Source organism: Melopsittacus undulatus, chromosome 6 (assembly GCF_012275295.1).
Source record: "Melopsittacus undulatus isolate bMelUnd1 chromosome 6, bMelUnd1.mat.Z, whole genome shotgun sequence".
In the NCBI taxonomy this organism is placed as follows: domain Eukaryota; kingdom Metazoa; phylum Chordata; class Aves; order Psittaciformes; family Psittaculidae; genus Melopsittacus; species Melopsittacus undulatus.
Genome location: NC_047532.1, coordinates 80605333 through 80623091, shown reverse-complemented (window position 1 = coordinate 80623091; position 17759 = coordinate 80605333). Strand labels below are relative to the sequence as shown.

At 36.3% G+C, this 17759-nt stretch overlaps 1 protein-coding gene across 1 annotated transcript in view; it reads left to right on the top strand.

Moving 5' to 3' along the window:
• The first annotated feature begins 1378 nt into the window (after positions 1-1378).
• Positions 1379-17759, top strand: part of KLHL4 (kelch like family member 4) — a 43512-nt gene continuing 27131 nt past the window's right edge. Inside the window, exon 1 of the mRNA XM_005148277.2 lies at positions 1379-1800. Coding sequence (XP_005148334.1) covers positions 1379-1800 — 422 coding nt within the window. The remainder of the gene's footprint in view (positions 1801-17759) is intronic.

The window sequence follows — 17759 nt, the reverse complement described above, 5'->3', positions numbered from 1 at the left end:
TAGATACCAATAGGTCTTATTACTTTTATGAAATTGAACAGAATAACATCCACAGATGTGTAGGCTGAAATTGAAAAGAAACGTTAAATTAAATGTTATATAGCTGCAATGCAAGAAAAAAGTACCTGAACCATTTGTGTCTCCAGAAAATGTCAGATTGTTATAAAAGGTCATCATTAAACTGTGAGAACATCTTGCACAGACCATCATCAGCAAACTGTGGAGAATATAACATAAGAAAAAATAATTAACTCCTTTTAATTCTTTCCAATTTGTATATGGAAATATTCTGTGTACATTATTTCAAAACACACAGGGAGTACTCCTCACAGCCCTGCTACTAACAAATGTATGGGAATGAATATACATCACCTACTAAATTTGCTGAGAACACATCACTGCGCACACTTGCAAAAGAAAGGTGTTTTCTGAAAAACCAACCAAAAATCCCAAACCCAACCCCCCCTCCCCCCCCCAAAAAACCCAAACCAAACAAAAACCCCACACTCATTTCAGGGTCCGTGAGAAATTAAGAGCAGGATGGCAAAGGGTGTTTACACAGGCACTCAGCCAGGAAACAGTGTGTTTTCCACAGATAGAGTCATTGAGGGAGCACATCTCTGATTTTCATGAGCTCCCTCCCTCTGTTCTCATACCCCTCTAATTTTATCCAGAAATCTATCTGTAGGTGAGAAAATACATACAGTTCTTCACAGTGTATTCAAATGCTGCCTCTTTCCTTTAGGTAAGTGCTACCACACTGAGGCCATTTGTAGGAATTTTACCCATCAGGATAAACAAATGCACACCCCTTAAGGAAACAGGATAGTTTCACAGTGAATCGTTACCAAAAATCTGCATAAGACGACTATAAAGAATCCTTTATATATCTTCTGTGAAATGTAGCACTGCTTATTAGCAAGCTTGATGGAAAACCCTGTGAGATAGAAAGTCTTGTCACTTTATTTGTATGTGCTTTCCTGCATCTTAAGTTGCAGCTTCGGATCCCTTAGGATCATGTGAGGCTAGGTTATATATTAGCTGTGCTATAGTACTGTGAGAGTGTAAGCCTAGCAGCTGGGTAGTGTTATGGTTGCTGCTTTCCTGTGCTAAGCTGATTTACTTGTTTAAGGTCTGACCTCATCATCCTGTCAGTATGGATTCCCACCTATACAGTTAGCAGCAGCTTAGCATCGGCTTGAAGAGCTTGCAGTATATTAATCAGAAGAGAGAGGGAGAGAGCTACCGGTATTTGTTCTTTTGTTGTCTTTTCTTAAGAAGAGGAGTTGAAATACAAGAGATAACAAAGAACCCGTTTCCTTTCTAAAGAATAGGCTTTTTTCTTTTTTTTTTCCCTTTTCTTTTCCCTGAAAAAAAAATGTCAGTATCTGGAAAGAAAGAGTTTGATGTGAAGCAGATCCTGAGGCTCCGCTGGAGGTGGTTCAGTCACCCCTCGCAAGGCTCCACAGGCACGGGGGGCTGCCATCAGCAGGAAGGATATGAGCACAGAGGGACACCGATTCAGAACAGGTTGAAGAACCACGCTCGGGACAGAAATGGGCTGAAGAAAAACAGCAGTCCTGTCCACCACAACATACTAGCACCCGTGCCAGGTCCAACCCCAGTGCACCACCGATCTATTCAAACCTGGCATCAGCAACGTCTCATTGAACAGCTTCGATCATATGAGGATATTCCAAAAACAAGCACAGAGGAAAACTGTGTCAAAGAAGATTCAAGTAAAACCACACAGGAGTTGCAGATGATCACAGAAGAAAATTCAGATGAATCTGCAGAGAGGTAGGAGTTTTAAAGTCTGCACTTAGAAAGCTGTACTTCTATCCAAGTTATTCCCTGAAACTGTCTTTGTTTTTAACCTGAGTTCCTTACTGCGTTAGTCTCACTTTCTATATGTGCACACCCACACTCAAATTAATAGGAACACATTTACATTAAAAGAATGAGCAGGAACACTGTCACAAAATTTTGATCTTTGCTTAAGATACATAATTTCATAACAATTCCAGAAAAATAAAACCTGCCAGTTTCTCAAACTGTCTCCATTACACTTTACAGCATATTATTTTTTCTTGATTTATTATGTGTAAGTGTGATAAAAAATGAGCCTTCTGAAATACTGTCCTCATTCTGACGTTATCAATGGGTGCAACTTTGACAAATGGGAAGTGCTGGAGGTGCACAGTCTGTGTGGTTGCCACCGATCTGTCAAATTGCTCTCTGCCTATTTTTACTGCCTTCTTGACAAGTATAATTAACATTGAACTAAGTGGAAAAGAAGCATCATTACTTGCCATTTTTAAGGGTTTGTTTTCAATCCCTGTACTTTCACGGTTTATTTAGTATACTAAGACAAACACTCTCTGCAAGGTCAGGTGAAAAAGCATTACAGATATGAGACCTTAAATGTGTAAGCACAAAGCAAGAGCTATTTTTAATGTTTTTATACAGAGAAGAAAATATTAATCAGTTATTTTAATAAACATGCCTTTTATTTTTATTATTTTATTTTTCCAAAATTGATGTCAGTATTGTTAGCTATACAGCAACAATGTTACCCCACCTTGGACTCAAACTATGCCTCTGTAATGTGATTATTTGCACCTTTTGATGAGATTGCAGGAAGTCTTTACGAATAGTTTAGATTTCTTGCATTGCATTTAAATACAAATCTGTCCTACTTGAAGTTATAGTTTCTCTCAGTAAAAACAAAGCTGACAGTTCATGTATTTTTAGCAGTTAGTATTTTTCAAGTTGTGCATCTGGTGTAGGGAACATCTGCAGAGTGAACAGGAGGAAATGCATTCCAAAATGTCAGTTTGATAACAGTATGACTAGTCAGTATGTCCTACATAAAATCATTACAGAATAAAATCAGTGAGGTGGGAATGTGTTTGCTCTCTTTTGTTTGTTTACCAGTGTACTAGTTTGTTTTGAAGGACAGTACACATCTCCTTCAAAAAAGAACATCAATTTAACTTCAATAAAAATAAGGAACACTGAATAATAAAAATAAGATTCTATATCAGGTGAAGAAGGCGGTAAAAAAAGCATAACCAATTCAGTTTGGAAGGTGCTAAGCCACCAGCTTCTAAAATGAGATATGACATTCTCTCCAGCTATATATAAACTTTCATATGTGCTTTCATATCCATTCAAATTTAAGTTCTGCTCTTGAGCTGTTTAAATTTGCAGCTTTTATAATAGTTTTGGGAACATATATGCTTTACAAAGTATTGGTATATTCAAATCAGTTTATTTTCTGTAAAGCTATCAGGTTTTATGCATGTCATAGGTTAAAACCCATCTTGCCATACACCTTAAAAGGCTGAATGTGTAAGAAATTATTTAGAAAATGATTAATGGTTATGAATTTTCTCTATAATTAAAATTTAATTCAAGAAAATAACATGTATTATTAAAGATAACATAGCTCCAATGTCTCAAATACATACCAACAGCAATCATTATATAAATCACTGCTCTCTTGCCCTGTGACATCCAGCACAGACCACATGCGAATTAATATGACAACTGATTGGGCAGGTTCATATCTGTATTTATCTATATCTTGTTTCCACATATATTTTCATCTCTTCAGTACAATGCCTCTTCTTATGCCTTTGAAATCATATTTCTGAAAAATTTTGGACCTCCTTTTTCTTTTAGAAGTTCCAAACAACTGATTGCAATCAATGGCATCTGATAGTAATTAACACATCTGACAAATCAGGCATTTGCAGGATCCCCTGAGTTCATCTTCTTACACTGTGAAAGCCACTGCATAATGAACCTTACAATTATTGCAGCCATATGCTCTTTCACATTCAGACCTGAGGACACCAAAGACAATCTCAATCTAAATTGCCTTTTATTTCATAAAAGGAGCCATACCTTCAGAATTCTCTAATCCAGAGAGTTTACCTCTGTCTGCAAAAGTCCTGTTTTCAGCTGGACTCTAAACCAGGGCACTGTTACGTGACACTTGGATGTTGAAAATAGTAGAAAAAGATAGAAAATCAGGCCAAAACCTCAATCTTCAGCAGACTATGAACACAATTTCTACTAGCAGCCTAAATTCCCTATGAAAAAGTTTTGGAAACTGAAATCAACATTCTCATTTTCTTCAGAAAAAAATGGGATGCCTCTCTAGAAACCTCAAGACTTCATGCGTTCAGTGATAGAGACATTGCACCCTGGGGTTTGATGTAACAGGGTGGAAAGGTAAGGAGGAGGAGGAAAGGTAAATAAGGACATTCCAAACAATAGGTCCATTTTGAATATACTATCATCGGTACACTTTTTTTCTGCTTTCTTCAATCTTTTTTGGTACTCCTGTACTCAAATAGCATAAAACCTGAAGAAACCCTTCTGACTTAACAGGCTTGCTCCTGAATGATACCCCATGACAGAGGACAAAGTAAATGAGAACTTAAGTGAACAAAACTCAATATTTTGTTGTAACAGCAGCCAGTTAATATGTGACCAACCAGCAAATGCAAGGTGCATAACAGATATATAAACTGCTTATTTGGGGAAATACAGCCTCCCTGTGTGCCTGGGGATGGTCTTCTTCAGTGTTGCTTCCTGAGTTTGTGCACTTAGCTGGTTAGTGATCATCTCTGATCTCCTCTAACTCTCTGGAATCTTTGGAGGTTCAGGCTGCTCCATCAGGAAGAGCCTGAAGCAGTTCAGTTCATTCAAATTAAGGAATCTGGCAGTGGTCCAGAGATGTCCACAAAAACTCAGAGGATTTGATTGCAAGATTTTGTTTGACAGTCAGCAAAACTTTGCTTTGTATGTAACACAAGAACACACACAAACAGGAAAAGCACTAATACCTCCTCATAAGAAGAATCTATGATATTGAATTACCTTGATTACTTCCCTTGATAAAGTTTGGACTCACAGGTATGACAGTATTGGCCTTTCAACAGGAGCAGTAGGCTCAGTGTTTAATAACATTATGCTACACTTTCACATTAATTTATGCATGCTTGCCTGGAGACATATTAGGATTCTATAAGTATACTATTGAAGACCAGTGTGCTGGCAAATTGTGCGTGTACATCTTCTCCTACTTGCCCAAAGGCAGCTAGATTTCAATAATGAATGTAGCATCCATTCATCATTTTTCACTTATGCATTTTTTCTAATTATATGGCTAAAAAAATGCTGACAAACTCTAGCTTGGTTGACAAGCTCTAGATTTGCTAAAAATACATGCTTTCTATTCTCCCATATGAGGCAAAATATATTTCTAATTAATTTTAATAGAATCTTTTGATGTCATAATCCAATCAGTACACGGAAATATATTTGGGAGGAGGATCCTCTTAATGGAGGCAATAGTGACAATTTAACTGATGTTCAGTTATTTTGGTAGTTCATCTTAAGACATAAAAACCTCATCTGATTGTCATCTTTTATTATTTTTTTGCCAGCCATATGGACATAACACACAGACCATTTCCCTCATTGTCTCTGACATACGCACACACAGACACATACAAATATATGACTATTTTGGACATTAATCCCCTACGTGAGAGCTTTCCCTGAAGTTCTGTTTAAATTTCCAGTAGAAGATAATAGCCTTGGCTCACACTCCAATGTGAAATAAATGTACTACATGGAAAAAGTACCCCTTTAACTATTGTGGTATCCCAGAAGATACTGAACAGGTGGAAATGAATAAATGAGCATGCTGTGCCTGACCCCAGTTTGTTGCACCCATAATACCATTTCTTTGGTTAGCCAAGGCCACACATTGCCACGTTTCCTTCTACTAAGAACTTTTCTGGGAAGAGCCATTATGCTATGCATTTATCATGTTCTCTCAAATTTGTAACAGATGCTCACTGAAACTGTGTCTGCTTCATTTTTCAACACAAGGGAACATTTGAAAAAATAAAACGGGTGATAATTTTCCTTGTGAAACTGGAACATATAAATTATTCTGTTCAAACCAGATTGAGAGGGTTTGTGCAATAAGACTGGAGTTCTGGGTATCCAAATAAGCAGAGTCCTACCACTGATTCACAAGAATGACCAATAATAATGACAATGCATCATGTAAATGGGAGAACTATGATGTATCCTTTCCAGAGATGATGTAGTGCTGCATTCAGAATAGTACATCATGACACTGTTTTCCCCTCACGACCAAGAATTTAGTTTTGTGAATCATATCTGATGCGTAAGGTAAAAGTTTAGAAATGATTATTCCTGATCTCACACAGCAGCAGCCTTTATTTCTAAATGAAAACAGAAGTGCTCCAATTTTATTTTCACTGAACTCCCATCATGTTGAGAAAAGAGCTTTCAAAAAGCTTAACTCTAACAAATAAAAGGCTTGCCAACATAACAAAGAATACAGGCCATCTAGTCAGATGACATGTCAATCCTTCTATGACAAAGTTGGATCAGCTATATTTAGGTGCTTCCCTGGTTACCTGTAGTACAATTTAAGCTCATTATTTCCTGGATCTTTCCCCTATGAATACAGTAGCATACTGTTCCTCTTATTCTTCTTATTTCTACACTATTCTTCTCTACAGCATTCATTTATGTTTGAAAATTGCTGCAAGTGTAAAGAGCCACAATCCTTGCAATTTTTTTTCAAAAGTCCCTAGACAACTATTTCCATTGCTCTCTTGTTTCTTTTCAGCATGCCTGTCTGTACCTGCAGGCCTGTGGTCAGATCTGGGTATTTTCTGGTTAAAGACTGGCAGTTCTAGTGTAGAAGGCAGGATTACTTACATGTCATTCTGTCTAAAAATCTGTTTGAATATCCTGCTCTGTGATTTTTTGTCAACCACATGGTGTTATTGCTCATGCTTATTGTGTGATTCATGTGAAACTCCTGACCCTTTATCAAAGACCTGTTCCCTAACCATCTGTACAGTTCTGCAGTTATTTGTTCCCACATATTGCTTTGCACAAATGAATTCCATCTTATGTTTGTCAGAAAATGTCTCCAGTGTGCTGAGTTAATATTCAGATCTGATCCTATTTAATGTCTCCAATTTACTGATTTAATATTAATTTCTGCTCCTATGCTCCAATAAACTTGCAGCTAATCTCAGCTTACCATGATCTTCAATTGTTATAAGGTTCCTATCAAAGCTGCCTTTTTATTTCCTCCTCCAAGTAATTTAGAAAATATATGAAAAGTCAAAGTTGAACTTCAGTGGAAAGCTCCTTGGGAACAAAGTTTAATTTAGCCTCCTGTTTATCAGTGAACTGATGACAATTACTTTAAAAGTATGATTTCAAACCAGCTCTGCACCTGTTTCATAGTGGTTGACTCCAAACAGTTCTTAAGGTTGAACTTAGTACTAGCTGATATGAGACAGCATCAAATACTCTCATGTCCAAGATATAAGTAACATCTACTTCTTTTCTGTTCTCTATAAGGCCTACTACAACATAAAATAAAGGTTTCCATTTATTTTGACATTTTAAATTCTTGAGAGGTTCTTGTTGACTTCTCTTTTAATTCAAAGTGAAATAATAATTAGATTACTTTTACGCTGCAGAATTTGGCAAGCAGTAAGAGCTATGAAATTATGTTTCTGACTTGTGGAGCATTTTGAGGTTTCTTTAATACTTATAACAACTTAATATATACTACAGCAGTGTATTTCTAAAAGATGATTTTATGCCAGTCTGCTATGGATAAGCAAAATGCTTCACTGCTACCTCAAGGACAAGAAAAACCTAATTGCCTTTTAAAGACGACCTTTAACTAAAGGTCAAAATATGAATTTGAAACTGGAGGCATTTGAAATGGGTTATTTAGGATACTTTTGCTTATCTCCTCTCAGAAGTGATGCTAGAACAGCTCATGTGGCCTTTCAACGCCTTAGCACAATGTAAAAGCAGTTTGCAGCAAGGGAGAGAGGGTGACATTATAGGCAATGATGGTAGTTGAACACCCCATTGGCATGGCTGAGATGCTGCATCTGCTACTTTAGTTTTACTTATGAACTGAACAAACGCATGTGTACCACATGACATAATTAGTGACATTAAGCTGAATTTTTATACTATTTTATGCAAATTCACTGGCAAGTGATTGAAAAATAATAGGTGAGAGTAACCAAGATAATTTTCCTTTGATATCTAATATTTGCTAAGTGTACAAAATCGTGAAGTTATAGCAAGTGGCATCCGATGCAGGAATAAAATCTAAGAGGAGAATCACCTTTTTCCCAGAAATCAGTAATTCACAAGAAAGGATAGGACCTTCTAGCTATGCAAATGCTGTGAACCATGAAGCCATTCTGACTAAACAAATGCTGCTCCCTCATATAAGAGCTCTTAGTACAGAAATAAGAATTAACATGTCTCAAAGGCACCTGAGCAAATTTTATTCCTAATTTGTCCTTCTATTATGAGGAACTTGAAAAATTCCTATTTATGTGGAACTTGAAAGGGCCAAAGTATGTAAATTTAAAGTGGGTTGCAACAGTTGTTACATAAAGGAAGAAGTACATTTGTATTTAAAATTAAATATATGTAGCTTGTGGAAGGAGTGGTCCTCTGAATGTCATCAAGTGTAACCTCATACTCTCACCAAGAAGTCTATAATGAGAGATTATATAACTTACTAAAACCACAATATTTTACAGGCTTACATTTAATATGAAGGCATTGCCTTCAAAGATTAATTATTACAGGCAAGGGTAAAAAAATACCATTTAGTAGTAACTTAAGGAACTAGGACAATTCTATTCATTTCAAACCAATTTATTTATGATTAAATCATCTTATTATTCCATACAGCTTGCTCTCAGCACAGACAGCTGGCATATTACTTTTTAAAGAGTTATTACTGCTCTTAAAATCACTTCTTAATGTCTCCAGAAAAAAGTTAAGGAGATGATTGAACACATGTGACCAATGCAGAGCAGTTTTTAAAGATGTACTGAGCATATGCGATTGTAAGATCCACAGGAAATCGTATGGTGCTCAAGCACTCCTGGAAAAGGGGAAGAGTTTGCTTCATTTGAAAGTTATTGCTAGACAGCATTCTGAAAGAAATGTCCAATGTATTTTCACCACTGTTGTTGATGAATTGTTTACTTTGATCTATTTGAAATGCTGTAATGAGGGAGCATTACTAAAATTTTTATATTCAAAGAAATAAATGGATTTGTTATAGTTATGCAGCTCTGTTAGCCCAGTATATACCAATTCAGCTTAGCTCTTTTCATTCTGCTAGAATAAAATAATGGGACTGTATTTAGAGAATGATGGTATCAGGTGGTAAGATAAAGAATGCGGCCTGTGTAAGGCATACCTGTGGGTCCGCAGGCTAAATGAATACAAAGATGAAGCTGTAAGGATTCAAAGAGACAGTTTATGGCAGGTATAGGAAATAAACTTCTAAAATAACCTCAAAAACAAGGCTACAACAAAATTTCCTCCTCTCTGGAATTGTACACCATCTCAGTGACTGTCGTCAGATACACTGACATGAAAGCTTCCCACGCAGCTCTGACAGCAAATCTCCGCATCCACCCCCTTCCCTCCTTTTCCAAGCAAGTGCTTCATAGTCAAAACTCAGTTCAATAATAATTAGATATAACAAGACCTTAGAGCCTGACTCCAACAATTCTGCCATCCAATTATTATTATTATTAAACATCTTTCACTTCATCATAGTTTCCATCCTGTATGATAAGAGGCTATTTCACTGGAAGTCTGTCTGCAGCTCACAGGTAACAAGAAGGATAACTAGAAGTATTTAAAGGAACACTATCTTGTAGCCAGTACTTCACTTGAGGTTGAAATACATGATCATATTCTATGATTCTAAGTATTTAAAGGAACACCCTATCTTGTAGCCAGTACTTCACTTGAGGTTGAAATATATGATACAGTATCTAAATGACTACAGTTTAAAAATGTTTTGTCAGGAAACAGCAGCTGTATTCTCATGCTGTGTTCTCCAGTTGCACAAGGCCACCTTATTTAGAAATAAAACAGCACATGAAGAGCACATGATTAAAAGTTTGCCCCATTGTTCTCTTAATTAAAACCCATTTAGGCTAAACAAACATTTATTGGAAGAAAGATTAACATCTGATACCTAATTACTTCTTCAGTTTTGCTGTCCATACTTTGAAAATCTTTGGACAAGAATGCAGGTATCTTACTTGTATATTAACATTTGAGTTAATCAGATTCAAGCACTCTCAGCCAGCTTCTGACCTTGTAAATGTATGATTTTACGACTAGTTGAATTAGAATCTGAAAATATATATCCATGGGTTATGTCTCAGATTTGTTGCTTGGAGAAATCCCTTAGCCTCTTGGTATCACAGTTTACTCATGTTAAAGGCAGCATTTAATAGCTGTTTTTCTAGGGACACAATAAGAACAGATCCATGTTTTCAAATATCAGAATCTACCTGCAAACTGCTGCTAAAATGCAAAGTGGAATTAATGAAAATGATGATTGTTGCATTATACTATACAGTTGCACAGTTTACCTTATCACAAAAAGTCAACTACTACTATTCCTATTCCAGTAAGCAGTACAGACCACTAATATACTTACAATAAAATGTTTTGAACAGCAAGCATTTGTGTGGCAAAGCCACTGTCACCATTTGGTATGTTTTTTGCAGTTTACCTGATAAATCAGAAGTCAAGAGGAAATGAGGCATTCTTGCAAGAAATAAGCATTTTCAAATCCTGCTCATTTTAATAGAAGTTGAGAAAATAAAGAACCTTTTTGAACTGGGCAAACATCTTGATTTGAAGGGAAATTGTGAGCAAGGCACTAAGAAATCCTAGGAGTTGTAGAAAAGCTATTTTAAGCTATTACATATGGTTGGGTTGCTAGGGAAACCTCTTTTACAGTGTTCATTTAGCACAGATGCTCAGGAAAGCTCTGTGTCTCTATGTCATACCATTTCAGAACACTTCAGAATGTGAAGAAATAAGGGAGGCACATATACACACATGCAGACAAAAATGTCGCTGTAATTTTGTCTTAGTCATGTTCTACCTCAGTGGTACCATATCTACCACAGTGCTAATCCTCAAGATATGTAATGAAAACCTGTTCCCAGAGTCAGAATGTTTGTTCAAACATTACCTTCTGTTTTGATCCATACTGGTTGATGTTTTAGATACTCATCTACTTAGAGACCAAGATTTGTCTTTGCAAATACATGGTGAAAATGCAAGGAGAAAGACAGGTCTGGTAATCTCATTTCTGGCCTACCCTGTTGATCCTAGGGCAGATGTGACTTACTAAAATATGTCATATAACCTGCTCCACTCTGGCTTTACTAACACAGTGTTCTGCACCCTCCCTTTACTTCTGTAGTGCCCAGGCTGGTGCCAGCCTGGAAGGCAGCTGTGGTCTGCTGCGATCAGAGAATAACCTTCCTCTCTGTTGAGCAGGCAGGAGGGCTCAAACCCTGCATAAAAATGTATGCTGCATTTTCTTTTCCTTTTCAGAGACCCACAATGCCACAAATATAGAAAATACAGGAAATGAATTATTTAAAATATTATTTTTTAATATTTTACAATATTTCAGTCTCTCAGTTTTAAAAGACCTTGTTTATAATTTGGAGAATATGTTACTATATACAGTCATCTACTCTTGGTGCACCCTTAGATCCCACTACAAAGAGAATGTATTCTCACTGTTTAGCCAAGAAAGATACTTCAAAATTGCATTACAACAATTCATGAATTCAGCTATGAGAATTGTCACCCCTGTGCAGGACAGACCTGCAAATACATGCAGAGTCACATTTTGGGGACATGTGCATGCGCACTCACGTAAGAGATACATAACTAGTCCTACAAGCTCAGGAAGCAGCTTTTGGGGGTTTTGTTATTGGACCATATGGTATGCCAGGAATCAGGATTTTTTCGTACTAAACTTCTAAGGCCTTGAAGTTTTCCTTACAATTTGACAATCATTTTTAGTCTGAACTGTCCTCAACGAAGTTAAAAAAAAACACAACAGAGTAAAACATGTTTTTAAGAAAACACTTTTTAGAAAGCTAAAAATTAAGCTCATCTACAGATGCCCCATACTGTGCTATTAAAGGCACATATCTTTTGTTTATTCAATAAACCAAAAAGCTACCTGTTGATAAAGAAGAGAATAAAGAAATACTCTGAACAAAACCACAAGATATTCTACAGTTTGGAATTATGCTTATAATGAAGTATACTGATCTAACCAAACATCAATAACTACAGATCCCAAACTTGCCAGTACTCGCAAACCATACTGTTATTTACATATTAGGGGGCAATGTAAGAAATAGAGATGTGGGTTGCAGATTTGTAGACTCTCAGCACTACCAAAAGAGTTTTATGCTAGGTAGGAAACAAGCAGAAATTGATTCTTGCTACAAAGCAATTTAACTGAAGCAATGAAAACCATCAGTTATTTTTGACATCACAACTACAGGTTTCTGCAGAAAGTTCTCTAGTTTGTCCAATACACTGGAGAATTTTGTTCTTCTTTTTTAGGTCATGAAGCATAATTCAAACATATGTAAAGACTGATCTATGATTATATCAAGATTTTTAAACCAAATGTAGAATAATTTAGGTTGGAAAAGGCCTTTAAGATCATCAAGTCCAGCCATTAATGCAACACTGCCAAGCCCACCACTAAACCATGTTCCTGAGCACCACATCTACACTTTTAAATACCTCTAGGGATGATGACTCAACAGCTTCCCTTGGCAACCTATTCCAATGCTTGACAACCACAGAATTACAGGATGGCTGAGGCTGGAAGGGACCACTGGAGGTCACCTAGTCCAACATCTGTACTCAAGTACAGTCAGCTAGAGTATCCTATTCAGGATTACTCCCAGACAACTCCTTAATATCTCCAAGGAAGGAGACTCCACAACCTCTCTGGGCAAAATATTCCAAAGCTGTCACCTTCACTGTAAAGTTCTTCCTCATGCTCAGGTGGAGCTTCCTGTGTTTGAGTTTATGCCTGTTGTCTCTCATCCTACTGCTTGGCACTACTGAGAAACAAAGAAATACCTTTTAGAACAATAAATTGTAAAAAAAGCATTTAAAGATTAAAATGCTTGTTCTGAATAATGATTTTCATTACTGTCTCACAGAGGGCATTCACATAAGATTGCCTCCAGTCTATCTTGCTGATCATTCAGAAAACTACATACAAAGCCAGAAATTCCTTCCTACTTCACTACTTAGACACCCCACCTCCCGTTATATGTGCTGGTACAGTGGCTTAGGACAGACTTTTAATTTTCCTGGTGGAGATGCTTGACCTAGCAAAATCATCCAGCAGTACAGCCAACTCAGTCTCTTCATATATATTGTCATAGTGGATTTACAAACAGTGTAAGACAGCTTCCTGGGAAATTACAGCACTGTGATACTGCAGAAGCCAGAATGTTCAATCAATGCAGTGAAGCATTGAGAAAAGCACAGAAAGGAACAAGGTTGTAAGGCAGGACTAATTTTTTGTCCTAGTACATTTTTTTTCATTCACTTAAAGAATCCCAAGTTCACCTATAAAAGAAATTTAGAGTGGCTTGGTGTTACAATATGCCAATAAAGTTGCTCAGCATGAAGCTCCCATGGGATGCCACAAAGCAGTAGAGCTCATATGTGCCTCTTACTTCCTCATTCAATATGCAGCTCAGTTACTAGTCAGCTATTTAGAGTTTCCTTATACTCTTTCACTCAGTGTTACTTAGTGATCTTGAAGCTGAACTTAACACGATTAGTGAAAGAACAAAGTCAGGGCTGGCAGAAGAGTTTGGCCTGTTCAGTGGTTCAGTGGAGCAATAATGCTCTGATACACTTGCTAGCACACTATCAAGCTTTTATTCTTCATCTGGAATTATTTCCATACAATATATCAGACTGATGCCCTGCCTTTGAATTTTCACATGTTGTCTCTAGAGTTCCTAAAACATCATTTGTTGTTCCCCATATGTCAAGCCATTGAGTGAAAATACTATTTTACTTTTACTGGTTACTGCTGTGACATTTCATAAATCAAGTGATGGCAAAACAGAAATTTTTGCTTTTTCTAATACGTACCTTTCAACATAACCATATTTTAAAAGAATTTGTCAGAAAACATAGCTGAAATGTAAAATTTCTAATTTCTAGACTCCCAACTTTCTCATCTGTTACTTTTTTATTCTATGAACCACTGCTAAGGTCTTTTTGGTTTTCCTATACCCCAAATACTTTCTCTCAAATGCAAGACCAGTTTCTAATGTAAATTGTTTAGAGGAAAGACTTGTAATATATTAATGCAATCTGTAGACTAATGGCAACGAAGAAAGGTAAGACCCAACCAAAACAAGGTCCTGACCCAGAAGCAATATAAATATGGTTTCAGCTTTGCCTGTTCAATTTAATACATCAAATTTCATATTGCATTTGGAGAGAACATTGTTTGTATTCAATAAAGAGATTCAGAAGTCAGTGTTTAAGGTGAGTAGGAGAGGCTGACCTACCCTTATTAATACATTTGACTAGCTCTCATTTGATCTTCTTGCTGGTGGAAATACACAGTCAATAGGAACAGAGTAGATGCATGTTACGATATTGCATGAAGATTAAGAACTAATAGTTTTCTACAGTCGTAAGAGAAAACTGTGAGAGAAATTGAGCAACTGCCCAAAAGAGAAGCTACCTCATAAAAATTTCCAGATAAGGAAGCATCAGTGCTTTCAAAACAACCTTCAAACATTTAGGTGGTGACAGGTATTTACGTTAGTCCTACTTAAAGCTTTTTTTCCCCCTCCAACTGAAATCCTCATTAAGTATATTTTTACCTCTTTCCAGTTATTTAAATTACCAGGAGTTCTAGAATCATAAGATCACAGGATATTTTCAGGTTAGAAAGGATCTCAGATGGTTTCTGACACCATCCCTGCTCAAAGCAGGGTGAGCTGTAAGATCAGCCCAGGTTGCTCTGCTTTATCATGCTGGATCTTGAAAACCTCTAAGGATGGAGATTACATGACCTGGCGAATAATGTTAAGGTATATCTTGTAGCATGTTTTCACTGAAACAATGCAAGCAAGCTAAATAATCATTTCCTGCTTCAGGAGGCTGAAAAAAAAGATTTTTTTTCTATGAAATTAAGATATGATGCAAATTATCACATGCTTCATTTGGATATTGATATATTACAACCTCAGCAAAAGTTGTAGTAAATATTTTACTGAATAAACCTGATAAGATTACTCTCTTATTTTTTTGTAAAATCACATTACAATACAATTTTACCTCCATCAGCCTAGAACAGCGAGTAATATGGTCCTCCAGGAAAAAGTCTTCCATAATACCACTACAAGCAATATTTTCCACAGTTTGCATAAGTTCCAACTTGTACCTTTCAGCTTTTTTTCCATTTTTCTTTCAATAATACTTTTATTCAAATTCAATTGCAGGTAGTTATTGCTGTCACAGACCCTGGCTTGTTGGAGCAGTTATAATATTATCTGCCAGTATAAATGCCAAGTTGCCATCAGCATCAATAGCACAGGTTTTCTTAAGATATGTTGTCAGAAAGAGTGTTAAATACACTTCATACTGTCAAATAAAAGTAGACACAACAGCCTATCTGTAAAGGTTGTAAAGACAGCTCTTTACCTTATAAAGATGCTACAGACTCATGAACAGAGGTTTCCTCCATCAGTAATTATTGTAAGCTGCTATCTCCAAATCCTGCTTTCCTGAGCCAGATGTTCAGTGGACATTAATTTCTGACAGCAGCAAAAATGCATATAATAATGAATACAGAGATATTTCTCAGATATTAAAAAAGTGAAAATCAGTGACCAAGGATATGTGCAGGAGATAAAGCACAACTGTCTAGTTAATTTACATAACTTCCTTCCAGTGTATATGGAAGGGTATTCAATGATTGCTGGTTTTATTTTACTGACTTGAAACAAAACTCAGTTGAGCCAGATGTGAATACAGCAGCCTAATTTATTTTAACACCACTATAGACCTAGGTTTGTGTTATGTTTTCTGACAGAAAACCGGAAGAAAACTGGCTGGAGAACATTTTGATATCAGGATACCTGTACCTATGAATTCAGATAAATATTTGGCTATAACAGAGAAAACCTCTCTAGGTATAATTAAACAATTAAGAAAAGGAAGGAAAAAATTCTGTAGCTAACAAGAATAGAAAACTACAGTCTACCTCTCAAGTGTGTTTTCTGTCTGTGAGGCTGACTATACTTTTATACATATTCTTCCTCACTCTTTTCTAATAAATCTGTAATTATGATGAGCATACTGGCTAAATAGCTTAAAAATCACACTTGTTTTTTTGGTCCATTGCAGTAGTATTTTGCTTTGAATGAGGTATTCAGCAGATCAGCTGAATCAAGTAAGGAGATCCTTTGGAACAAGCCCATAGAATATTACAAGACTGAAGATCTGTTATGTATAGTGAAGTGAAATTTAAAGTGCCTTCAGCTGAAAAGGTGATTAACGCATTTTCCAATTTAAGTGAAACCTAATCTTGTTATTGCTTAATTAGACTCTAAAAAGATAAAAGCAGAAAAGAAAGAGATACAAAAAGTGAAATGGTCATGGCAAGCACAAAACCAGAATTCCTTTGATGAAGGAAAACAATAAGAAGCATGTATTAAGGTATTATGGTAGTGGTTAGAGTTTTTGTAAATCAAGATTTCTTTACAAATCTCACAGCAGTATCCGTATCTGATTAGCTGCAAGGTTCAAATAGGGACAAGGACAGTTGCTGCTGAGACTGAGAATTCTTTGGATTTTCAAAATTCTGTTCACTGAAGACAGAACCATTTAACATTCATTTTTTCCTCAGACTTTTATCTCCCAAGATCTCTTTGTTCCACTTTTGCCAACTGTGAAAGGGGACAGCATAAAGCAGGTTGTCTTCCCCACAGTCTCTCCCATCAGGACTCTTTCTGAAAGGTGTTTAATAAAGTAAGAAACACGAACTTAGTTTCATCTGGCAATATTCATGCTTGCATTTAAACATTTTTTTTGTCCTTTTTTTTTGGTATTTTGTTTTCTGTGTCCTCTAAATAAAAATGCCACAAGCTCATGTTCAGCATTTAGCCATTAGTTTTCATTTGGTTCACATTAACAGCTTCAGACAGTGCTGTATCATGCCTTCTGGTCACATCATTTTTTGTTCTTTAGACAGATGCTACTAAATTATCTAACAATATTGTCACTGGCTACAAGAAAGTTGATCAGGAAGTCGTCACCCCCACTGAATTTCTACTTCATGACTTTTAATTTCTCTCCAACATAATCATGTCATATAAATGTTAGATTAGAAATCATGCATTGCAGTGACAACTTCAGAATGCTTCTTGTATTGTTGGAATCTGCATTAATGAAGACAATGAAATCCTCATAGTCTATGTCATGTCTTGCATGATAAACGTTGATGTAGAATCGCTTAGTATTGATTTTGCTTGTCTTAGGAAAAATGAATGTTAAATGTAATTTTGTTTAAAAATTAGTTACAAAACAATACGCAGCTTGCCAGACATGGCATGCACATTAACATGCAGGGAAACATTTCCTTCTTCTGCAGGAAATAGTTGAGTCAGCATATCAATAGTTAATCATGCTGGTTCAGAGAATAAGATTTTGGTTGCTGTAATAAATAATAAATACATGTCCTAATTTTCACTGGAATAAACAACACCCTGGCTAGTGTCTTCAGTTTCTAT